This window comes from Myotis yumanensis, unplaced genomic scaffold, assembly GCF_028538775.1.
Source record: "Myotis yumanensis isolate MYYU_CA2020_CCGP unplaced genomic scaffold, mMyoYum1.0.hap1 SCAF_12, whole genome shotgun sequence".
NCBI lineage: Eukaryota > Metazoa > Chordata > Mammalia > Chiroptera > Vespertilionidae > Myotis > Myotis yumanensis.
Genome location: NW_027223763.1, coordinates 46,453,306 through 46,479,140, shown reverse-complemented (window position 1 = coordinate 46,479,140; position 25,835 = coordinate 46,453,306). Strand labels below are relative to the sequence as shown.

At 38.0% G+C, this 25,835-nt stretch overlaps 1 protein-coding gene across 3 annotated transcripts in view; it reads left to right on the top strand.

Annotated features, from left to right (window-relative positions):
• The window catches only part of PUM3 (pumilio RNA binding family member 3), a 37,798-nt gene extending 13,046 nt beyond the window's left edge, over positions 1-24,752 (top strand). For all 3 annotated transcript variants that reach the window (XM_070431570.1, XM_070431572.1, XM_070431571.1), the window contains exons 9-18: positions 646-749; positions 1,889-1,967; positions 3,877-3,975; positions 4,855-4,908; positions 8,555-8,635; positions 14,991-15,133; positions 15,758-15,980; positions 17,458-17,545; positions 19,264-19,354; positions 23,308-24,752. In XM_070431570.1, the coding sequence (XP_070287671.1) occupies positions 646-749; positions 1,889-1,967; positions 3,877-3,975; positions 4,855-4,908; positions 8,555-8,635; positions 14,991-15,133; positions 15,758-15,980; positions 17,458-17,545; positions 19,264-19,354; positions 23,308-23,440 (1,095 nt within the window). In that variant the 3' untranslated portion in view covers positions 23,441-24,752. The remainder of the gene's footprint in view (positions 1-645; positions 750-1,888; positions 1,968-3,876; positions 3,976-4,854; positions 4,909-8,554; positions 8,636-14,990; positions 15,134-15,757; positions 15,981-17,457; positions 17,546-19,263; positions 19,355-23,307) is intronic.
• The last annotated feature ends 1,083 nt before the right edge of the window (positions 24,753-25,835 follow it).

The window sequence follows — 25,835 nt, the reverse complement described above, 5'->3', positions numbered from 1 at the left end:
GCTTCTGGCCAAAGTGCATTGGGCTCCCTGTTGCTGCCTTTTCCTTTGTTTCTTCATGTGTGTGGATTACTCTTCTCCAGGTTGTATCTAGAGAGGAATGGGAGTAGAGAGGCCCAACGTTGGATATAGTCACAGGGATTGAATCTGGAAAAGGCCAGGAATGTGAATAGGACATTTAAAGGATCTATTCCAGCCTTGGGACATAAATGCCCACACTCACCTCCAGGGATATGGATTAATTCCTGGGTTGCCTCTACCAGTCAGGTTCAAGTCCTGGATTGAATTTAGTGCTTTATTTCTTTTGTAACTGTCACTGTAGGTGAGTACAAAACACATGTTGGCAAGGATTTTCAGCTGACTACTTGATTTTGTGATTAGGCATGTGCTAGGTGCTTGACAAGTACCTGTTGGCTATTGAGTTGGTTGGTTAGCATGGCTCTTTTAAGTACATTGGTGGGTGTACACACTGAGAATGAGATAATCAAGAATTACTCTACAAGTGTATCTACAGCAGGGCTTTTGTTATATGAATATGGGATGTCTGAAACTTTAAGTTTATTTAAGTGAGTGTTATTGGTTTTCTTTGCTATGAAGCTGAAGAAACGTCATTAAGTTTAGAAGGCTTTAATTTTTTTTCTGTTGCAGTCAGCAGATCACCCAACTCTGGACAAAGTGTTAAAGGTACAGCCGGAAAAACTGGAGCTTATCATGGATGAAATGAAACAGATTCTAACTCCAATGGCCCAAAAGTAAGAAAGCTGTTGTTGTTGTTTTCTTAACAAATAGCATTTGAAGGAGGAAAGTTTTGTATAGCCCTTGCATAGAATGATGGGTAGTTTTCCAAATATGATGTTATTTCAGTTGGATTATGAGACTTAGAAATTGGGCATTTGGACCATGGTGGAGGGATTAAGATGTAGCCGCAGACCAGATGGCCTGGGTGTGAATCCTGGTGCCCCCTCAGTCACTAACTATGTGACCTTGGGCAACTTAACCTTTCTGTGCCTCAGTTTCCATATCTATAAAATTGGGATAATAATAGTACATATTTTATAGAGTTTCATGAATATGGGTTGATATTTCCAGAATACTCAGAACAGTGCTTTGCCCCTAAAAGCAATATGTTTCTGCTGTCTATTTAAACACTCAATGTGCACTTGAAGTTGTTGGTGCCTGATCATCAGCCTCCACTGTAACACCTGAATTCACCAAGTGTCACACTAGGAAGTCTGGGTCAATTAGGTGTTGGCAGTTGCTGGTAATGTTTTGATCTACTTGGGTTTTAACTTTGCTAAAATTATTTTATGAAACTGATGCATTGTGAAGGGTGCTTGACAAAAAGAAAATAGGTTTATAATCATGTGCCCATTGTTGGGTAAAGAATATAGTGTATTTTGAATGATTTCATCTGCTGGTTAAATACTAGCAATCTGTATCCTGGTTTTGATCATAGATGGTAAGCACTAAAATATTTCTATAATCTAAGAGTTTTTTTTTAAAATATATTTTTATTGATTTCAGAAAGGAAGGGAGAATGAGAGAGAGATAGAAACATCAGTGATGAGAGAGAATCATTGATGGGCTGCCTTTTGCATGCCCCATGCTGGGGATTGAGCCCGCAACCCGGGCATGTGCCCTGACTGGGAATCGAACTTGGGACCCTCCAGTTCACAGCCCGACACTCTAACCACTGAGCAAACCGGCTAGGGCTAAATGTTATTTTTTTAATCTTAATATTGCTGAAAGATATAATCTGTCTTTTGATGAATTAAATTCCCTAAAACCATTTCACTTGCTGTGATTATTTTAGGACAACTGAGGTTACTATGACAGTATTAGTGTAGCGGCAGATCTGATGTATTCTCTTTTCCCTTTTTTCTATTTCCAGGGAAGCTGTGATTAAGCACTCATTGGTGCACAAAGTGTTCTTGGACTTTTTTACCTATGCGCCCCCAAAGCTAAGATCAGTAAGTTCTTGGTTTTAGTTTTTAGACCAAAACACAGAAGAGCCATGTTAATATGTAAAATACTGCTTTGATATACATTGTCTTTTGGGAATTTTGAAGAGCTACTTGTTTAGAGAAGATAATGCAGTAAATTTCCTTTAAGCAACTCTGCTAATTGCCTTTAGATTTTTACCAGAAGGCAATAGAATTGATCATGGTTTTATCAACTCCATTTAATTTTTATATTTTAATTATAATCCAGAGTATCCTCTAGCTAACCTAATTTAAAAATTAACTAACAAATAGAGGGATATTCAAGTAGTTTGAAATTCACCTGTACCGATACCAAAAAAATTATGTTGGTGTTAACAGATTAGAGAGGGAAAAAGGTTAGAGGAGGACAATTATGTAAAACTAAATGAACCATAAAAAATTGGACCTCATGTGATAGAAAACAAACAGAGACTAAAGGTAAATTGCACTGCCCTTCAAGTCAGTGATGGGAATACAAATGAGAATTCATCATTTAGTCCCCTGAACTTTGCTTGCCTCACCATACAGTGAGCTCATTGTCTGTCCTCATCCTAATAATAAGGGATCACTAAAGTAGGAACACTGACTTCCTAACACATATGCCAGACTAAACATTTATAGGAATTTTGACCTGCCGGAAATTGACATACAAAATAATTTCCCAAGCATAACCACCCACCTGAGCTTGTGGCTCGGTGACCATAGCAGCTGCTGCTTCTCTTTGGGGGAATTCTCTCCCGCCCCTGCAGAGCACAGTATCTCACAGTTCTAGATGTACTGGGGCAGGACTGTTTTCAGAACTGGAAAATGATCATTTCAATACATTCAGTGGTGGAAAATCTTTCTTTTTAGTGTTAAATGTGTTTTAGTAATAGCAGAAACAATCATTGAGAACCCAGTGTCAATATAAAGTGATGAGGCAACTCTTTTCTGGCCCTGGGGGCATTTTCAAAAGAGAGACAAAAAAACCCTTTGGGGATAGTGGAAGCATAATTGGAATATATGTATAGCTCTCCAGCTGGAGAGCTTTGAAGAGATTCATAAGTTTAGGTACATAAGTTGAAAGCTGTGCTGTTGAGATCCATCCTGGGTAAGGATTGTAAGATAATTAAGGATGGAATTGCTTGTTCCTTATTGAAGAAAATAGGCACCTACCTTCCTCTCTCCTTGCAGGAGACTTTGTACTTATTTATTTAATATAAATTTTTTCACTGGGAATGGGCCAAAATGGGGCCCTGCAATTGTTAACTGCCAGAACTCATTCACATTTATAATTCCAAAATATAATTTAAGCCAGACTACCTTATAAGAAAGTAACAAGTGGTTTTTTACCAAAGAGTCATTGATAGTGTTGGCCTAGTCTAATCTAGAGATTAATTTTATTAGGGAAATGTTGTTTAGTGTTTTTATGGTGAATTATTAATGTGATTTCTTGGAAGTAATCCAGAGATAAACTAAAAAAGAGAAACTTTTTAGGCCAAATTAGTGTTTTGGTTCTCTTCCCTTTTAGGAAACAGCATTTTCTTTATTTTATCTGGCTTTTCTTTTTACCATAGCCACTTCCTAGCCTTCTTTTTCTTAAAAAATCATTTAGAATAATTGTATATATGCATTCTTCTTTAGATAGACATTGTCTTTTAATATAGACATATTTAATAAAATAGAAGTGTATTTTAATAGAAATTGCTTGTCAGCAGTACTTGTCACTCCTGATGGAAAAGAATATTCCTAGAAAGATGGTATATATGCATGTGCTTGTCTACAAAATGAAAAATTAAATTGTTTGCTACCTATAATCTTTTTCATTCTCTGCGCTTAACTGCTCCCTAGTAGACAGATTAGTTTTAAAGGCAGAAAGAAAGCATAAACTAAAGCCTTGATGGCATTTGTTCCCCAGGAAATGATCGAAGCCATCCGTGAAGCGGTGGTGTACCTGGCACACACACACGATGGTGCCAGAGTGGCCATGCACTGCCTGTGGCATGGCACGCCTAAGGTAAGTGTGGGGCTTGACCTGCCTTTCCTCAGACTTTCTGTCTCCTTAGGTCTTACGTTGTGCATAAACTGCTTATCTTTACAAAGTTGTGCCTCAGGGCCTCACAGGAATTGGCCTTTGCGCCTAGTTTTAAAAGGTAGTAGTAGTAAAAGACATTTTTAAGTAGTAAAGTCAGATTATTTTAACTTTATACTTTATTTATAACAATTTTTTTCACTGCTGGAGTTTTCAGTAAAGTGTGAAAATCTTGAGTGGTCATTATTTGAGAAGGGATCTGTCAATCAGATCAATACAATATTTATTTATCTTAATAGGAGAGGAAGCAGGAGGAGGAGATAATGAACAGTTACACATTTGCTCATACAGATGTTAAGTATTTTGAGGGAAAAGTCCATATAACTACAGAAGTTTAACAGAACTGATTCTCATTTCTTTGATCAGTATAATTCTGCCTTTAAAAGACAGTTGTACTTTGTCCACTTTTTACATTAATACAAATTTAATTTCAACAAATATGTATTGAATGCCATAGACTATATATTTGAAGACTGTTCAGACATTGGAAGAGAAATCTCTCCTTTCTCACTGTAAAAGAAGGTCATTTTACTAGGTTAGTCTTGGAACTGATAATTTAATGGCTCATATTTATGTCTGAATGGATATCACATACAAATGTAAGATCCTAATAGCTCTGAAAGGGCTCATATATTGCAAATTTTTTTGTTCTGACTGTATAACTATTTTTACTAATAAAAATACTTGGAGACCAGAGGATAGTATAAAGCCACTCCAATGACAACTTAATATTAAATCAAAATTTTATCTATGAAATGCCTTAAATCTATTATTAAAAGTTGAGATTTTTTTTTTTTTTTTTAGGACAGGAAAGTGATTATGAAAACAATGAAGACTTATGTTGAAAAGGTGGCTAATGTAAGTATAATAATATTTCTTTTAATTGTTAATAAAATGAAACCATGTTTATTATAGAAAATTTAAGAAAACGACCAAAAAATTTATTCTTTATTTTACTACAATCTTATTCTGTGCATATGCATGCATTTTTATATATTAAACTTACACAAAATGAGATTTCACCTTTATTTAACATTGCATAGTGACAAACTTTCCACTTTTATTAGATACTTTTCGAAGACTTGATATTTGCTACATTATTTAGTGAATTTGTTCAATCATATTAATTACGCATGGAAATTGCTGCCTAGAGTAAATTCTAGTTAAGTTTTCAGTTCTTTGGAATCCTTTGGAGGTGTAACAGCTTTCCTGGTAAATTAGAGGATGTATAAAGTTTTTGTGAGGCACTAATGACCTCATTAATGTTTTGTATACTGACAACTATATAAACTTACTTTTGCCCACCCTGTATTTGTAGTAGCAAATACTATAACATTTTTTGAGTTATTATATTGTTTTATAACCTCTTATTTATTGGAGAACTAAAATTTGTATTATCAACAACTTTTTCCTATGAAAAATCTAATGAGAACTACTAGCATCTTAATGTAGTAAATACTAATTCAAGCACATTTGCTGCTGTGTGAATGAATACATACCTGTTGTCTTCTGTAGGATTGGAGACCAGGAGGAGAGTATAAAACCACGTAAAAGGCAGCTAACTTTTCTGTAACAAAATGAAATAAGAATCTCTAGTGGGTTGTATCAGAGTATAAGAATATTTTATGATTTACTAGAAGCCTGTTGCACGAAGAGATTCGTGCAATAGGCCTTCCCTTCCCTTGGCTGCTGGCACCAGTTTTCCTCTGGCAACTGGGACCCAGGCCTTCGCTCTGGCTTGGCTCTGGCCAGAGACACCCCGCCCCCCCTCCCCCAGCCAACAGGCTTTGCTGCTCTGCTGATCCTGGGGCCATGAGGCCTTGCGGCTCCGCCCATCCCGGGGGTGTGAGGCCTCAAAGCTCCGCCCATCCCGGGGGCATGAGTCCTCAAGGCTCCACTGATCCTGGGCGGTGAGGCCTCCCAGCTCTACTGATCCCGGGGGCGTGAGGCCTCGCTCCACCACTTGGAGCCTAGTATGCAGATTAACCGCCATCTTTGTTGGCAGTTAATTTGCATATTGCCCTGATTAGCCAATGAGAAGCGTAGCGAAGGTATGGTCAATTACCCTTTTTGTCTTTTATTAGATAGGATTATTCATCATCAATAAGTCTTTTTTTAAAATATATTTTATTGATTTTTTACAGAGAGGAAGGGAGAGAGATAGTCAGAAACGATGAGAGAGAAACATCGATCAGCTGCCTCCTGCACATCTCCTACTGAGGATGTGCCCGCAACCCAGGTACATGCCCTTGACCGGAATCGAACCCGGGACCTTTCAGTCTGCAGGCCGATGCTCTATCCACTGAGCCAAACCGGTTTCGGCCATCATTAAGTCTTTTTGTATAACATTTTAGTTTGAATATTTTAAATTAGAAATAAGTATAAACAAGATGTTAGTAGAAAGTTCTAAAAAGTATTATTTGTAAAAGATATTTTTAAGTAATAAAATTAGATTATTTTAACTTCATGTTTATTTTTAACAACAAATTTTTTTCAAGAAACTAATCCCCACAAGGCATTGTAATGGAACAAGAAATTAACAATGCAATGTATTTTTTATCTCAAGAAGTTCCTTCTAAGGGGGGAGTTAAATTAATACAACCCATGGATTTGACTTACGGATTGTTTAGAAGTGTGTCATTTCCAAATATTGGGGGTTTCCTGACATACTCTATTATTTTAATCCTTTTCTAAATACTTATTTTATGGCCTAACATGGTCTATCTTGGTATCTTGAAAGGAAAGTGTTTTGTGGAGTTATAGGGTGTAGTACTCTATAAATGTCAATTAGATCAAAGTGGTTGATAGTGTTCAGATAATCAAAGTCTTTACTAATTTATTTATCATTGTTCTATGAGTTACTGAAAGAAGCCTTAAAATTTCCAACTGTAATTGTGAATTGTCTGTTTCTCACTTCAATTCTGTACCATTTTTGTATTCACTCAGATGTTTTGTGCTTGGGCATGTTCCTGTGTGTCAGACTTAAAAAATCAGAAACCAAAGCTTGTGTACTATATGCACATTGTTCTCTACTTTGTTTCCTTCACTTAATTTGTCTCAGGGGTTATTTTATTTCAACATACATATATGTACATCTATCTACCTCACCTTTTTGATGACTTCATAATATTTCGTTATATGAGTTTCATAATTTATTTAACCAGTCCCTACTATTGGACGCTTAGGTAGTTCCTAGTTTTTTGTTATTTCAAATAGTACTCCAGTGCATGTCCACTGTGCATATGTGGAAGCATGGCTACAAGATAATTCTAGAACTAGAATTGATGAGTCAGAAAGTACATGCATTTTAAGTTTTTTAGATATTGTCAGTTGCCCTTCAAAATAGTTGAACTACTTTGCATTCTCACCAACAACATAAAAGTGTCCTTGCTTTTCTCCAGACCTTTGCCAAGTTAGTATATTATCAAGGATTTTCACTTCTGCCTATAGAATAGGTGGAAAATTATATTTTATTGTTTTAATTATTGCCTTTAATTAATGAGCATTATTTCATATGCTTAGAGCCATTTGTATTTCTTTTTCAGTGAACTGACTCTTCATTTTCTTTGCCCATTTTTAGTAGATTGTTGGTCTTTATATAGTAAAGATGTTAGACCTTTGTTATTTGTCTAACTGAAATGTTATTATTTGCCATACTCATCAGACCTGGCTCTGAATAGGGTTGGCAAAGTCAAATGCCCTCTCAGAGTAAAAAAAGGTTCATACTATCTAGAATACAAGAAGAATAGGCCTCAAACTCTGAATGCACCTTCTTCTTCTTTGTTATAAAGTAGTTCTTTAACTCTTTGGAACTATATCAGCATCCTGGAATAATTCTGTCGGTTCAAGAGGTGGACATTGTGAAATTCACAGTGTGTATTTGTATGATCTCTTGCTGTTATACTTTTTAAACACAATTATTTTTATTTCTCATTTAGTATATAAGTATATTCTAGTTTAGTTTTAGTATTTCTAGTCTAATTATATAGAATTATTTTAAAGAAATTGGACAATATATAAAAGAAAATGAAAAGTTTTTATCCTTCAACCCAGAGGTGACTATTACATTATAATGATCTAGGATTTTCTGTATACATGTACTTTGTATACTTTGTATATGTATAATTATATTTGGGTTTATATAATAGTGTTATATGTTTTATATTCTTGGTGTTTTTTTTTAACCTATTGCATTTCTTTTTTAGTTTAATTTTTTTTAGTAGCTATTCATTAACAGAGTACCTATTTTTGAAAGATGTAATGAGTCCAGGCTATTTGATATTGAAGAATGTGCTTTTCTGTTTGTTTTTCTTTTTTAAAAATCAACCTAGAATATTATTAACTAGGTCCTGATAAGAATTCCTTTGAATGGCTTTTATCCCTCTTATTTGTATTATGTTGTGCAGGTTACCAGGTTGGTAATCTTTATAAAGTGACTCCAGAGGTGGAATAAAAGGGTAAGCTACGAATTTTTTTAACCTTTCCTGGTTTTCGATTTTTACAGGGCCAATACTCCCATTTGGTTTTACTGGCGGCATTTGATTGTATTGATGATACTAAGCTTGTGAAGCAGATAATCATATCTGTAAGTAATTATCATGGTCTTGAATTTAAGTTACATTGACATATCATTTGTGGATTTGTAAGTGTTATTTCACATATATGTGTAAAGACTTTGAATTATTTGTTCCTTGATAGTATTTCATTATTTATTAGTTGACATTAAATCTCTTTGGGGGATTTGCTTTATTCCTGTATAAACCATAATCTAGTAACTTGATATTAATAATTATTGTTTTAAATATGTAAAATAATGGTTAAATTAGGATAACATGAGTTTTTAGACCCTATGATATATTAAATGAAAATTTAGCAAAGCAGTGCTTAGATTTGATTAGAAATTCGTTGACATAGTAATTCTTCAATTATTCTGGAGCTCATATCCAGGCAGAGGACACCTGTGACCTTTCTCCCTCTCCCTGTGGAGAAACTACCACTGCACAGTTACCCAGGCTGTCAATACATCTGTCCTGATTGAGCTGGAGAAGCAAATCTGATAAAACTCAATTGTGATCCTTCCTAGAGCTTTCATGAAAGTTTTTGTAGAGTCAGACTAAAAATTATTACTAAAATGAAAATACTAGCTTCCTGTTTACATTTCAGCAATTCCTATTAGCCTAGTATAATGACCATAAAGTGGTAATAATTGAATGCAATTTATTTAACCCTAAATTTTCCTTCAGAAAAACTGAGCTGTCCTCTTGAAAGTACTACTCCAAAGTAAAAACTGCATTCCAAAATCATTTCCTTCATTCTGCAATGATTGACTTCTGAATCTGTGCTCTCCTCTTCCCTTCCTTATTTCTAGTGTGCAGGTAGTGTTGGATATGTAATAGAGGTTGCAGGGGTAGGGTTAAGAAATTGCAGCATTGGTTGCAGGGACAAAACTTGGGTACATTGTAAAAACCACATAATCTGTATAGAAATAATCATCTGAAAATTACACAAACGTTTCTCTTTGATACCATGGATGGGGCCTTTGGAGAAATCTCAGTGACAAAAACTACTTTCATGCCAGCTGCAGAGAGAAGCAGATGGGGTTCAGAAAGAGACTTTACCTGTTGGCATGTGGCAGTGCTGTGGCCTCTCTCTGTAGCCCGTCTAGACCAGTAGAGCTGGGTGTAGGGGAAAATGTATCAGCCAGCAGAGGGGAAGGAGATTTTTCTTAGATGCCAGCTGTAGGTCCCAGTGTGTGTGAGTTTCTCATGCCCTGGCTGTCATTTTCCAACTTTCCCCTTGACTGTTTTAAGATTGTGATGACTTTCTTTGGGATAAGATTGTGGGAAGAAACCATTTGGCAAGACTTTCATGTCACAAACTGAGTTTTTTGACATGTTCCTTGTATCTTTATTACCCTTTTGACTCCAGTCAATAATGATTGTTTTTCATTCCAGTGACAGTGATGTGAGGCCATAGATTTTTTAATGAACAAAGTTGTTTCATGAAAATGGAAACAGGCTGGGCTATTCAAAGTTTGCTTTTGTTTAATATTTTCAGGACAAGTAAAATTTGCATAATTGTTCCAGATAGATTTCAAGAGAAACTATACTTCCTTCAAGATTTGCCACAATTTGTCTGCTGGATATTTTCCAAAGATGTAGCCCACTTAAAGTTGCAGCTGAAACAGTTTTAATTCCTTGTGCTTATCAGATTGATTCCCACCACTACTTAACCACATTCCTAATGATTTTTCTCATACTCAGGGCAGCTTTCCGAGAATGGCCTGATTTACTGATCTCTTGCCTCTAGCTGACAAATGCTCAACAGCTTCTGTGTGTCATTACACTATGTAGCTGGTGATAAAATCCTGGAATGCTAATTGCTCTTGCATTTTCCCCACCAATCTACCAGAAAACCTGTTGCAGAATGCAGTTCTTTTTCAGAATACACAAGAAAGCTTAGTGTTGCTAAGAATTCTCTTCAGGGTAGCCAGACTTCCTGAAATACCATGTTGATATAACAGACTGGTCAGCTGAGCCCTCACCTTTCTAACTGGATACACACACTGCCCTGGCCAGTGTGGCACAGTTGGTTTAGTGTCATCCAATGCATCAAAAGGTTGCCGGTTCATTTCCCCATCGGGGCACATGCCCAGGTTTTGGGTTCCGTGGGTCAGGGTGCATAAGGGAGGCAGCCAATCAATGTTTCTCTCTCACATCGATGCTTCTCTCCCTCTCAAAAATATCAATAAAAAACATTCTAAAAAAATAGATGCACACTGTTTCCCACCTACTTTACTTTCCAAAATAAACATACCTATACAATTTTATCCATTTTACCCTGGAATTGTTGGTATGATGCAGCTGCTTTAACAGCAGTGTTTCTCAGAAAAGGAAATATATTATTAAAACATACAGAAAGGTATAAGGAATTATACAGTGGATATTCAGCCACTACTATCTGATAAAGAAGTGAAACTTGACAAATACAGTAAAAGTTCAAGCCCTTTGTGTACCTGTCCATGATTGCATATCCACCCTCACCCTCACTCATGGTGATGGATTTTGTGTTTATTATTCACATGCATTTCCTTATCCTTTTGCTATATTTAGATGTATATAGTACTATTTTGCATGTTTACAGATTCCATGTCAGTAATATTGTGTATATTTTCTTATGTAACTTGCTTTTTTCGTTTGATATTATGTTTGTGGAATTCATCATCAGGAGTTGGCAAGCCCTTTTTAAAAGGGCCAGATAGTATTTTACTCTTTGTGGGATATATATGATCTCTGCTGCCCATTTATTTTGTTTTTATTCTTTAACAACCCTTTAAAATGTAAAGACCATTCTTAACTTGTAGGATGTACAAAAATAGGCTGCAGGTTGACTCATGGGCCTTTGTTTGCCCACCCCTGTTCTAAATCATTTCTGTTTCAGTGCCAAATTGTATTTTACTATGAATATACTGCAGTTTATTCTTCCATTTTCTGTAGATGGACATTTAGATTATTTACAACTTTTAAAACTTTAAAAACTCACTATTTTTTTGCTATTCCAAATAATTCTATGAGCATTCTTGTATGTCTCCTTGTTTCTCTAAGTCATTTACTTAGATTTACTAAGTCGTTTACAGATTCCATGTCAGTTTGGGCACTAGTCCTTGACTAGTGTTTGTACATGGAATTAAGCTTCTCTTGTGAAAGTGAAAGCTTTTCTGCCCACGTCTATGTATATTACCCTAGTCCTTAAGTGTGAAACCCACAGAGAAAGTAAGTACATTGAGGAATAATAGCAGCCATTTATATTTCTTCACTGAATACTTCACCCATTTTGACTTTTTGTTTTGTGTGTATGTGTTTTATTTATTTATTTTTTAAGCAACTGTTTTAAAGGGATTATAGCCAATAGAATTTTAGGACAGCAAGGTTGTGGGGTTTTTACCAGTAAATGATTACAGAAATTGGCCTAAGCTGTGTATCCTCACTCTCTTCTTTCAGCAAGTTAAAGCATCTTTCCTCTCATGAGTTGGTTGGTTAAACTTTAAATAGGAAAATCCATACTAATGGTAGCCTATATTTGTGGCAGTAAATGCTTCATTATCAAAAATGCGTATGTTGAGCCCTGATCTGTGTGGCTCAATTGGTTGGAGTGTCTTCCCGGGCAACGAAGGATCAAAGGTTTCATTCCTGGTCAGAGCACATACCCAGCTTGTGAGTTTGAACCCCAGTCAGGGTGTGTGGGAGACAAACAATCGATGTTTCTCTCTCTCTCTCTCTCTCTCTCTCTCTCCTTTCCTCTCTCTAAAATCAATAAAAGCATGTCCTTAGGTGAGGATTTTTTTCTTTTTAAATGCATATGTTGAATCCACTTTGGGTCATGTTTACCTTGAAATTACAAAAGAGCTCCCTCTTCTGTGAAGTGTACAATTTTGTTTTGTCTTGCCCTTTTTACTGAGATTTTTGTTCATTTTCCTTGAATGGTTGAAATTTCTATTCTTTTTGAGGTGGTTAGGTCTATTGCACCTGTTCTCTGGAAACCTTTATGTTGTATAGGGAAATCTTTATACATGACCTTAAACTTCTTCAAAAGTAGAAAAGCAGAGTGGGGTTTAGAGTCAGGGAAAGAGGCGATCATGTCCTGGATGTGTGACCTTTACTTCTCTACGTTAAGTCACCTTACTTGTTTAAACCTTGGGCTTCTTACATGTAAAATGAAAGTAAGCTACAGTACCTTTGTCATCCATCATGCTGTGAAGAGTGTTTAAGATGATGGACATGGCACTCTCAGATAGGGTCTGGTTCTTAGTGAGCACTTAAGTGTTTAGCTGCTCTTACTAATTACAGGAAGCACAGTATACTTTTGTGCAGGAAACGAGAGATGTTTGAGAATTTAAAAAGAGAAAATGTGTCTGGAATCTGGGTTTGTGTCATCAAACCTCGGGGTCATGGACTTTGCTGTATCATGATCCCACAGTTGATGACTAACTTAATTTTTTTCTTTTTAAGATTATTTTATTTTTAATTAAATTTATTGGTGTGACATGGACTAATAAAATTACATAGGTTTCAAGTATACAATTCTATAATACATCTTCTGTGTAGTGCATTGTATGTTCACCCCCAAAGTCAAATCTCCTTTTGTCACCATATGTTTGACCCCTTTTACTCTTTTTCTATCCCCTCACCCCCTTTCCCTCTGTTAACCACCATATTAATGTCTGTGTCTATGAATTTTTACTCATTTGTTCATTTGTCACTTTCAGTTTTATGTCCAGATATGAGTGAAATCATATGATTTTTTTTTTTTTACTTTTTACATCTGACCTACTTCACTAGCATGATATTCTCAAAATCCATCCATGGTGTCACAAATGGCAGTATTTCATCTTTTCTTATGGCTGAGTAGTATTTCATTATATATATGTACCACATCTTTATCCAGTCATCTATTGAAGGACACCTTGATTGTTTCCATATCTTGGCCACTGTGAATAATGCTATAATGAACATAGGGCATATATCTTTATGAATAAATATTTTCAAATTTTTCAGGTAGGTACCCAGAAGAGGGATTGCTGGGTCATATGGTAACTCTAGTCTTAATTTTTTAATGAACCGCCATACTGTTTTCCATAGTGGCTGTTCCATTTTACATTCCCACCAGCAGTGAATGAGGGTTCCCTTTTTCGCCACAACCTCTCCAACACATGTTACTTATTTGTTGATAGTAGCCATTCTGATAGGTATAAGGTGGTATCTCATTGTTTTGATTTGCATTTCCCTAATAACTAGTGAAGTTGAGCATCTTTTCATATATCTATTGGCCATTTTTATGTCTTCTTGGGAGAGGTGATGACTTAATTTTTAGTTTGGTTCCTTGCACTTAAATTACTGATCTCATTGTAATAAATAGGCACTTAAGAGAATAGCAAATCTAAGTATATCATCTCATAGAGAATTCATTTCCTTAATAGAGAGCCTATGTTTTCTTTGAAAGAGACTAGAGTTAGAATCAGGGACCAGAACTTGTCAGAGTCCTGCCACTGATACTCTCCATCCTGTGGTAGAGTTACCGCTCCTCTTTCTGGGTTCCTCATCTGTAAACCTGCGTGATTGGACCTAATTCTTTCTATGGCCCCAGCCAGTCGAGAATATCTGGTGCTAAAACCTACATGGCTTTGAGTATCTGTTAGGCTTGTGGCATGAAATAGGAATGTTAGAGGGGGAAATAGCTGATGATTTTTCTGTTGTGTATTCTCTATTAAGTGTAAAGGGATTTTTAAACAGTGAATTTTCTGTCTTTGAAAACAGCAAATTTACACAGGAGCTTAGTTGAGATAGGGATGCCATTGCCATTGTTCCTTAAATTCATACAACTAGAAAAGGTTACTGTTCATAGAGTGTAGTTACTTGTAACTGCTTTGTGGAGTCTTTCTGCACGTTTCCCTCCCCTTTCTCGTGCGATACTTAAATAGCCCTCATTTGCCATGAATGAGCAACCTAACTTTAAAAGCCTTTATCCACTTGTCCTGTTTAACAGAGCTTCTTTATCTTCCTCCACATACATCTCAATGGGAAATTCTAATAAGAATGTTCTTCATCGATGCTGATGCTACACTTAAGTGCAGCTGCAAATTAACTGATCTGCTGTGGTAATGGTGGCCTAAGTAATATCGTTTATATAGTGACTGGAGATAACTGCTTTAAGTATTTTTAAGTCTCCTTGGATTTTTCAGTAATGCCAGTAACAGCAGAGAATCTGTTCTGTGTTCTGAGTGTAAATCTCTGGTGCTTTAATGAGACGATTTTACACCTAGCTGCACATTTTCCATTAAGTAAGTTGGGGGAAATAGTTAAGTATGTATCCTTCTTTGCCATTCAGATCCCAAGCATCCTTTGAGCATACAGATTCACTTTTTTGTTTCTGTAATTTTACAGGAAATTATTAGTTCCTTGTCTAACATATTAAATGACAAATATGGAAGGAAGGTCCTGTTGTACCTACTAAGCCCCCGAGATCCTGCACATACAGTACGAGAAATCATTGAAGTTCTGCAGAAAGGAGATGGAAATGCACACAGGTAAGACTGGTAGGCGGGTTGTGCCCTTTGTCCTCTGATTTATTAATTTCAGTAGTGCCTGCTTCCAGAAATCTGCTCCTGCATGCAGGCCCCTTCTCATGCTCCTTCTCTCTCCAAAACTCAAAAAGTGAATTCCATTTTTAAACCTGTACTCATTTTTATCCTGAAAATAAAGTGTTGTGCCAGAAGAATGCCTGTGAGCCCCTTGTACATAGTAGGTACTTAGGTGTGTGATTTGTTTTGGTTTTGCTTTTTTTTTTTTTAAAGCTACTGGTACCACATAATTGAGTATTCTAGAGAGTAGAGTTCATAAAATGGTGTAACATGGGTTGTCTTATAAGATACTTTGTTGTCGTTTGGTTTTTGGATTGGTTTAGGGTTGTTTTTTATTATTATTACATAAGGCAAGCTTCACTTGTTGAGTGCTTCTGTGCAGGTGCTAGTCACATCCTACGACACAAGCATGAAAGACACATCCCACCCTCAAATCACTTATGCACATGCATAACAGAAAGATATAGTAGTGTATGCCACAGATTGTTTAGAGGTTTTTGTGAAAATACAGTCACCATGTTTCCTTTGTCATTTATCTCACCTTACTACTCATTTAACCTATTCCAACAGTAAAAAAGATACAGAGATCCGGCGCCGAGAGCTCTTAGAATCCATCTCCCCAGCTTTGTTAAGCTACCTGCAAGGTCACGCCCAAGAAATGGTGCTAGATAAGTCTGCCTGTGTGTTGGTGCCTTGCATTCTGGGAGCTGCCATTGGAGACGCTCAACCTGCCATGAATGCCGTCGCCAGCTTGGCAGCAGCAGAACTGCATCCTGGCGGCAAGGATGGAGAGGTAATGTGCTCTTAGACAGGCAGGAAAGCTGCAAGGAGGATTTCAGTCATAACTGTCTCACTCACTGCATATCAGCATTGCATTTGAAAACTGAATTCGAAACAGTGCTGTTGCAACACTGCCTTGCAGTGACACCCTGAGTAAAAATAAGTCTCTCTGTTATCCATGATTGGCCCCAAGCTGTCTTCCCAGTGTATTCTATGCTCTTAATTCTATTTTGAATTTTTTTTTGGACTTTTGAACCTCTTTGCATTTGCCCGTGCTTCTTCCCTCAGTCTTGAGTGTTGCCCATATCTCTGTGGTCCTATGCTTTCCATGTAGAAAGCCTTCTCATCCTTCAGGGTCCCTAGAATCCTCTGTGACATCTCCCCTAATCCCCTCTTAGTAACAAGTCTTTGCTGTTTCTGATAGGCTCTGCCTATATTTATTTGGATCAACGCTGCCCCTCTTCCCCAGAAGCTTACCATTTTGATGAACATGAATATAATATTTAAATAAAAAATAATCATTTCAAAAAAATCATTTCACATTGAAATAAGCGCTGTGAAAGAAAACTACAGGTTCTATGGTATTGTAAGTGGGAGTCATCCTATCCCCAAGAAGGCTTCCCTGGGGCAGTGAAAGCTAAACCCAAAGGATTAGTAGCTTAGTGAAGAATGGTAGAAAGAAGATTCTTGGCAGAGGGAAGAGCATGTGCAGCAGCCTGAAGGAAGGAAGGAGCTCAACTTGTGTAAGAACAGAAGGTTGGAGGGGTTGGAAATCGCTTAGCAAAGAGGAGAGGAAGGCAGAAGCCAGATTATGTGGGACGCTTTCCCTGCACTAGGTGATAAGTTCCTGATGAACAGGTAGATGTATATGGGAGCCGGTGGATCTTAAAGAAGCCCAGGCCCCTGCCCTCATAAGGCTGATCATATTAGCAAATAGGGACGATGCGTGCATAGTGAAAGTTTCTTTTTAAAAAAATTGGCCCCCTTGTTTCCCGTGCTTCAAAAGGAGAGATCCTAAGTACTGTGGGAACAATCATAGGCCTTGAAAAAGGAGTAAGATTGAGCTAAAAAGATGCTTTCTTGCCTGGAATCAGATAATGCCTGTATGTCAACATTCAGCATTAGTTTTCAATGTTTCTCCTAAAGGGTTCTGAGCCATAGGTGTATTTGTACCTCATAACTGCATATTGCAGTCTGAAAAGTGGTGAGTTTGATCTCAAGATGAACTTTTGGGGGTGCTTTTTAAACCGGGACTCGTGAAGCCCAGCCTCAACTAGTTCTCAGTGGCTGTGTTGTCTTGAACAACTGTCCTCATTTTAGTCTGGGGATTAGGATAGACCTCCAGGTATAATGGTCATTCTAGATAAAGATCTCTCAAGCCTTATGGAACTTTCAACATGGCTGAGTCCTTATCTGTATATGGTGATGTAGAATGGATTATAGGCCAAGGCATGGATGAAATAAATTAATGTGTTCTTGATGCTTCCTAGCTTCACATTGCAGAACATCCTGCAGGACACCTTGTTTTGAAGTGGTTAATAGAACAAGATAAAAAGATGAAAGAAAACGGAAGAGAAGGTAGGTTGTTAAACTTAACCTTTGGGTTGTAGCCTAAGTGAGATTTCAGTAATTCTTGGCATCCCTGAACTTGATGTCAGCCATGCAAGTTCACATGAGTTTTTTGAGTGTTCAGAAATAGTGTCCTGTAAGAACTGATTTAGTGGTTGCAAGAATTGCTTTAGTAAATGCTAGAAATTTGTGTCCTAGAATCCTTTAATTTTTTTCCTCTTTCCCCGCTCCCTGCTCTTACTCCTCTTTTCTCTGCTACTTCAGAATTCTGACTGGGCTTGGCCAACTTTCTAAAACACCATTCTATTTCTTGAGGATGGTGAGAGCAGTACAGTGGGAGTGAGGAGGGGATTTGTGAGTATCATACCCCAATTGAAAGGCATGGTATTTATCTCTAGTTTTGAGGAAGGGATATGCAGAAGAAAATTATTCTTATCAGAGAATTTTGAACTGGTGTCTATTTGGCACTGAAATACATGTGACCAAAGAGCAAGCCAGTGGTTGGTATTTATTGGTTTTTCATAAACCTCATGGCTGATCTGTAAATGCAGCTCTCCAGGAGGACAGCATCTCTTATCTAATCGAAAAGTTGCATACCATTCCCCTCTCAGTCCTGTCTTTGACCAGACCTTCTCTTAGTAAATTCAACTCCCTCTGGTATTTTAGCCACTAAAGAGACTTTCCTCACTTAAGTAGTTTGGGCTTTTTATGACTGTATTTGAAAACAGATTATGAATGTATGTCTTTAGGCAAGTTGCAGTTGTAATGGTTAGTAAGGCAGTCAATACAGCAGAGCTGTCACTTCTCACTCCACCTTTGAGAATAGAGACTTGGAGCTATTTTTCACTAAATTTTTTATAGAAGAGAAAAGCTTCTTATATTTTGAAGAAAAAAACAATATACTGAATCATCTTTTCCAAAGTCCAGGAATGTTCTAGTAGTTTTATTCCTCTTAATCAGAATGCACTGAGAGCCCTATCACATGCCCGAAGTGTTTGTCATTTTCACGTAGCACCACATGAGTGTGGCTTGCTGCCTTGGTTATCTCTTGTTGTATAATAAGTTACCTCAAAACAGTAGTTTTCAAAAAAATAATCATTTGATCAGGAGCTTGTTTTTCCTCTGTGCAGAGTGCTGCTCAGCTAGGGGTTGGAATCTACTTTCATAGTAGCTGGCAACGGCTGAGGCCAACAGCCTCAGTTCCTCTCCCTAGGCTTCCTTAGAGCATGGAGGGTTTGGTTTTAAAAGAACAAAGTAGGTGGGTGATTTTTTCATGATTTAGCCTCAGAATTGTTTAGCATCACTTTTATCATACTCCCTTGGTTAAGTGAGACATAAAGGCCCGCCAAGATTCAAAAGTAGAACACATTGATTCCATGTGTTGCGTAGGTGCTGCTGTCAAACATGTACTTCCTGAATACCTTTCAGGTAAGGGTTAAGTCGTTCAGTAGAACAAAGAAGCACAAACATGACCAAGTGAGCGTTTCTCTTGAGTTATTACTGCTAACGTAGCTTAGGATTTGAATCAGATTTGAAAGAAATGGCTTTACAAAAAATGCATTATATAAACCTGAACAGGAATTTTTCATCTTAGGGGTGTTTGGGAGAGAACTCTTTTTACTAGGTTTCTATTCAAACATACTCACAGATCTAAGGGCAGTAGACAGGGAAATTGGGGGTTTAAATCTTGGTATATGATGTCCACTAAGTTTCAGTATATTTTACAGGTTGTTTTGCAAAGACACTTGTAGAACATGTCGGTATGAAGAACCTGAAGTCGTGGGCTGGTATAAATCGAGGTGCCATCATTCTTTCTGGGTATGTGTAATGTGTGTCTTTCTCTGCGCAGGGTCCCCATTCTGAATGCTTGTTCGTGCAAAAGACTTCTCACATTTATATCTCCGTTCCACCATTTGCTCGCCATAGTCCAGCATTACTTTCAGTCACTCATGATCTATACAAGTATAGCAAATAGTAGAAAGCACATATAACCCTTTCAGTCAGTCCTTGCAGTTTTTTTCATCTGCCCTCTTTTGGATGTCAAGGATCATAGAATTATAACATTCAGAAGAATCATTTAATTATCACATCACATTTATGATTTTGACCAAAATGTATTTGTGTTCTTTTTTAAAAAAGAAACATGTTTTTATTAATATTTTTAGAAAGAGAGGAAGGGAAATCGAGAGTGTCAGTTGGCTTCTGTATGTCCCCTTACTGGGGATTGAGCCCGCAACCCAGCCACGTGCCCTAACTTGGAATTGAATGGGTGCCCCCTCGGTGCAGGGGTTGATGCTCAACCAACTGAGCCACACCAGCCAGGACTGTATATATTTTTTAATGAATTAGTCTTGTCCTTAGGAAAATGTTGACAAGTTATTTTTTAAATTGTGACTGAATTTACATGTAATTTTCATTCATTGTTCTCAACTATTCTAAATGGATTTAAAAAGCATTTGCTTCTGAAGTCTGCACAAATATTGTTTATTTCTAATTAAAATGGATAGGAAACTGATAATTTGTGAATTGAGGCATATGCTTAACTTGCATATTATTTTCTAGACACCGTATGTTAAGTTTATAATTTACAGGTCATCGAAAATTTGTGTATCCTATTCCCAGATGAAACCGTCTATTAAGAACATTCATTTAAAAGTAGGTTTGTTTGTAGATTGTTTTAAAGCAATCACTGTTGATTTTCCTTGCTGTATTACCGAGGTTTGGAAAACATACCAATCTTAGTTTGAATTTCCCTCAGTATTTCACATGCAAATGCTATGCAATTTCATCTGTAATGTCAGTAAATGTTACGTTTATTCAATATATAATTTAATTATATAATATACTTACAAACATACACATTCCATATGAACATTTCTTTTTTTCAGGTATATCAATATCTACAAATATGGGTGACACATCATTTTGTTCGTTTCCCATTAAAATTAATTTTTCAGTTGATGTTTAACACCCAGAATCTATGAGCTGAAACATGCACTTTTTTTTAATATAAATTTCTTTATCAGACATTTGAAAGGTTACCATCTACTGACACATTCTTTCATTACACTTAATTAACTAGAAATTTCAACAGTGCCATAAAATTAATTTATAGAGATCGTTCATCAATCTGAGCTGCCCTTGGGTGGATTGCAAACATATGGGGGATGTTATAGGTTCTTATGGAACACTGCTTAGAATTGCAGCAGGAGCACATGAAGTATTTGGGGTTCGGAAGGGAAGATGAACCATAGATAACCTAATAATTTTATTAATACAGTAATCATTTTTGTTTGGTTCTTAGAATATTGTCATGTGCTTGACTTGTTTGGTAAAATGATCTGCCTGCTTATAGTTTACTTCAAACTCTTGCAGTTTTCTTTTATTTTCCTAAATATTTTTTGCATTAAGTGAAAAAGCATTCTGGGTGAAAAAGAAAATCGGCCTTGTGTGCAGTCTGAATACTAACCCAGGGAAGCAGAATTGTCTAGCAGGCTGAGCTCTAGACAAACAGACTGGGTTCCAGTCCCAGCTCACTGTGTGGCCTTCGGCACTTTATTCAGCTTCTGAGTCTTAATTCTCTGGGTTTTAAAATGAAATAAATAATAGTTCTGTGTTGTTATAAAAAAATTAAATGAGATGATACATATAAAATACTTAGCATTATGTCCAATACACAAGCTCAATAAAATTCAACTTTTACCACTGTGCATTATGTGACTATGTGCTTAGCCAAGGTATTTAAAATAAAATTGCGTAGTGAGTCACAGATCTATTAAAAGGGCACTTTTCAGTTTCATAGGTGGCAAGCAGTATTTGTTGCTTGTATCCCACGAGTGAAATAATGCTGCTTGGGGCTGCTAGCTTATCCTTCGCTTTCTCAACATGATGAAAGTTATAGGGACCAGGCACTTTAAAAAAGGCCAAGCATATGTTTAAGAAGTTCACATGTACATGTCCTGCAGAAGTGGGGGGTGGGAAACAGGAAATTCAGCCCTGGTGTGCTGCCTGAGTCCCAACCCCTATGTAAAGAGAAGGGCCTGCGTGTAGCCTGCCGGGGTCCCCAAAGGTGTGGACTGAGTGGGCGAAGAATGATTTACACGGAGACAGCATTCATAGCTCATAGCTCTCTAGCTCTCTTTAGTCTCCGTGGATCTTCCTGTGCCTGGCTGAGGCCACAGAGAAAGATCCCCAGGCAAACTGAGCCTTTATTTTATAGTCAGAGGTAAACAAGGTAGTGGTTACCAAAGTTACACTGTTCTTGTGAGTTTCACTTGTTTTTGTTCTTGTTCTTGCTGCACTTCCCTCAGCCCATTAGCTTCCCAGATAAGATCTAGGGAGGTCATAAGGTCAAACCTAATTATGCTTAAGAGGACTGTGCCCTCTAAGCTGGGACTTGTTTGTGACTTCACCAACAGGTCAGTCCGAGGCTTAACCCTATATGGGCTCCCCACAGTAGCCCGCCTCTGGGGCCCGGTTCCCTGGTGATGGATCACTCCAGCAAGGTCTGCGGAAGCAGAGCTGATGTTATTTTGTTTAAAGACTCACACTGATTGAATGCTTACTGAGTGTCAGGGTCTGGCTAGGTGCTTTACATACAAGATCATTTGAGCCCCGAAAACAACCCTGTGAGGGAAAAGGTGATTCTGTTGTTGATCCCACTTTACAGGTCAAGAGTGTAAGAGAATTTGCCGAACCGGTTTGGCTCAGTGGATAGAGCGTCGGCCTGCGGACTCAAGGGTCCCGGGTTCGATTCCGGTCAAGGGCATGTACCTTGGTTGCGGGCACATCCCCACTGGGGGGCGTGCAGGAGGCAGCTGATCGAAGTTTCTCTCTCATCGATGTTTCTAGCTCTCTATCCCTTTCCCTTCTTCTCTGTAAAAAATCAATAAAATATATTTTTAAAAAAAGAGTGAAAGAGAATTTAAATAGCATTGCTCTTGGCTATTCAGTTATTGAGTGGCAGAGGCAGGTTTCAGATGTAGGCAGTTAAGCGCTAAGGTAAAGCTCTTCACCCCTTCACTAAATGTTCTAGCTCAGCCATGGGCAAACTACTGCCCGCAGGCCGGATCCGGCCCGTTTGAAATGAATAAAACTTAAAAAAAAAAAAAAAAAAAAAAGACCATACCCTTTTATGTAATGATGTTTACTTTGAATTTATATTAGTTCACACAAACACTCCATCCATGCTTTTCTTCCCGCCCTCCAGTCCAGTTTAAGAACCCATTGTGGCCCTCGAGTCAGAAAGTTTGCCCACCCCTGTTCTAGCTGCAGAGTTCAGTAAGGAGGCCATCAACTGCTTCCCTTTCACAGCCCCACCTTTCTCTGTGCACCTGTTCATTCATGTGAATTCAGAGGCTCAGTGAACATTCTTGGCCGTCTGTTCTGTACACGTGGTGCCATGGAGAAAAACACCAGGTTTCTGCTTTTGAGTTCAGGTGGAGAAAGGGAGATAGAATACGTGTAGTAAAATAATTTTAAGGCAGGGTGTTAGTCCTAAGATAGTCAAAGTGAAAGGACCAATTCTATATGGAATGGAGTTGCTCCTACTTTCCTTGAGTGACTCCACCAACAAGACAATGAAATGGTTTTTATTTATGTGGTTTTAGAACATAGGCTACTAGCCCTATCATTTATCTGATGGAAAAATGCGTTTATAGTTATAAGACTTATCTCACAAATCAATAAATTTTGTTTACTGTGGCTGCAGGTAGCACTGGTAGACAATCTAGGGATTTCTATGGAATTTAGTTTTCGTCTTCTCTCTTCAGCCTTCTCCAGAGTTCTGATCAAGAAGTTGCAAACAAAGTCAAAGCTGGACTGAAAAGCCTGATCCCCACATTGCAGAAAAACAAAAGCACCTGCAAAGGAGTAGAAATGCTGCTTGAAAAACTGTCTGTGTAGATGGACACAATTACCAAGATGGAATCATTGTTTCTCGTCAGATCTGTTTTCCCAGAGTGGAGAGAAGGGCTAGGGGTCCACCACACTGGTAATTTGTGTACTCCGTGTATGTGCTGCTTCTTTGTATATGAATTTATTTATAAAATGCTTTCTAAAAATGCCCTTTAAAAAAAATTCCAGCCATCTTCTTTATCGTCTTGAGTAGTAAGTAAATCGCAGTGTGAGGGAGTGATGATGTGAAGGGTTTAATGGTCAGATGCAGTGGGACCAACCAAATACATATAAAGTGGTTGCATGAGTTGCTTCAGGGGAAGACTTCCTTTGTGAGCAGCAGTCTGAGAAGGCTCCATGGAGGGGGTGGAACTTGAGAGGGCCTCAGGAAAGCAGGATGTAGAAAAGAAGAGCTAAAGGGAGTTTTGAGGGCAGTGAGGTGGGACTTAATGGTTGTGAACTGAACTTCAGGAACTGTTCACCTTAGGGCCTGGATGGATGCAGGGAGGGGAGGGTAACCTGCATCCAGGGCAGCCACATTCCTAGCTGCCTTATGGATTGGGTTCCTCCTTAGATTTTGTTTGAAAGCTACTCGAGGAAATTAGGGCTAATAGGGAGAATGTGCTAGTCAGTGGTCGGCAAACTCATTCGTCAACAGAGCCAAATATCAACAGTACAACGATTGAGATTTCTTTTGAGAACCAAATTTTTTAAACTTAAACTATATAGGTAGGTACATTGTTATTAACTTAATTAGGTTACTCCTAAGGCTTAGGAAGAGCCACAGTCAAGGGGCCAAAAAGCCGCATGTGGCTCGTGAGCTGCATTTTGCCAACCACGGTGCTAGGTGAGTTAGGGGATCATGATGGGTAGGGTTGGTAAGGTCAAGGTCACCGGGGAAATCTGCCTATCTTTGGATCTGGGCTTTCCCTATAAATAGTTTCCTTTGATGAAATTTTCTTCTTTGGGACTATCCCTAAAGCAGTGCAGAAGTTTGAATTACATTCAGTTAGGATGTTTAAATTATGTAACTGCACTTGGCTTTTAGCAACAGAGCTTGGAAGGTTTGGTAGATCATTCATGCTCAAGTAGCCTGCTATAACATGATGCCCACTGGGGTCTGTCTCTGTAACTACACTTGCTGGAGAATTGCTGGGCCTTTCCTGACCAGACAACAGGGTCCCAGGACTACTCCCAGGACTTCACCTGCCACCTTCTCCTGCCTGGAACTTTGAACTCCACCCAACGCAAAAGAGCTGACCCATTCATACTTCTCCTTGGCATGAATCCCCTTAACCCCCACTACCCAGAACCCCACTACCCAGACTCCACCAGTGTAAGGGTGGGGGTGGGACAGCTGGAGGAATGGGATGGGGCGAGGAGGTGAATGGGGGGGGAAAGGCAACATCAGAACTTGCTTTTGTTTGAGTAATACATTGTGAGTTTGTGTTTTCCATATAAAGGGCCCATTCAGAAAGTAGGGGGAACCTCACTATTTTCTATCTATGAGACTAAAAAAATAAAGTGACATACAGAATTTTAAAAGTTAGAGTACTATAAAGTGTATAATAAAAGCTGCAATCCTGCCTGGCCCTCCCCAGAAGCAACTACTTCCAACTCGTTTAGCTTTGCTAAATTTTTAAATATATAGTTTTTGGTGGGATTTTTTTTGAAGGGGAAGGGATTTGTGTAGCAGTTAAGGCACTTTCTTTTGACTTCTGTTATGGGACAATATAGATTAAGACTGAACTACCACTCCTGCCCCCCTTTTTTTCTCTCCATATTCCCAGTATAATTGCATCATTTTTGATAAATCAGTTATACTGACATAAATTGTGAAATATTCAAATAACTAGTAAACTGTCATTTCCTAAACCATTTTATTTACCCTGGAATTAATAACTGTCTCATTTATTTTCATTTGCTTACTTTCCTACGTTCCTCTTATTTACCAAACTTTTAATGAGAATCTCTTAAACTCTTCTCCAGCAGGTACCATTTTCCTCTTTTTTTTTTTTTTTTTTTTTAATTCAGCCCACTAGCCTCCCATGCTATTCAGATGTTCACAATCTTTACCCTGTGGCTTTGATATCCTGACTGGTCTAATTCAACATTTCACACCCAATGTGATGAGCGGGTGCCAGATGTGCTGAGATTTAACAGCTTCATTTATTATTCCACCAGGCTGTACAGATATTTCCCTTGTGTGTCTAGTGCAATAGAGCACTGCTGTGAACTAACCCTGGGGCACATCCCTTCAGTCAGTGGTGGGTTGGAAGGAGTCTGGCCAAGGAGCCCTAGAAGAGAAGCGGTGTTTCTGGGGAAGGTTTCCTAATAGACCCACAAGGAAGAGAGTCCCTTTCCTGTGGCTGGCTTTGGTGTGTGCAGATCAGAGGCTTAGAGT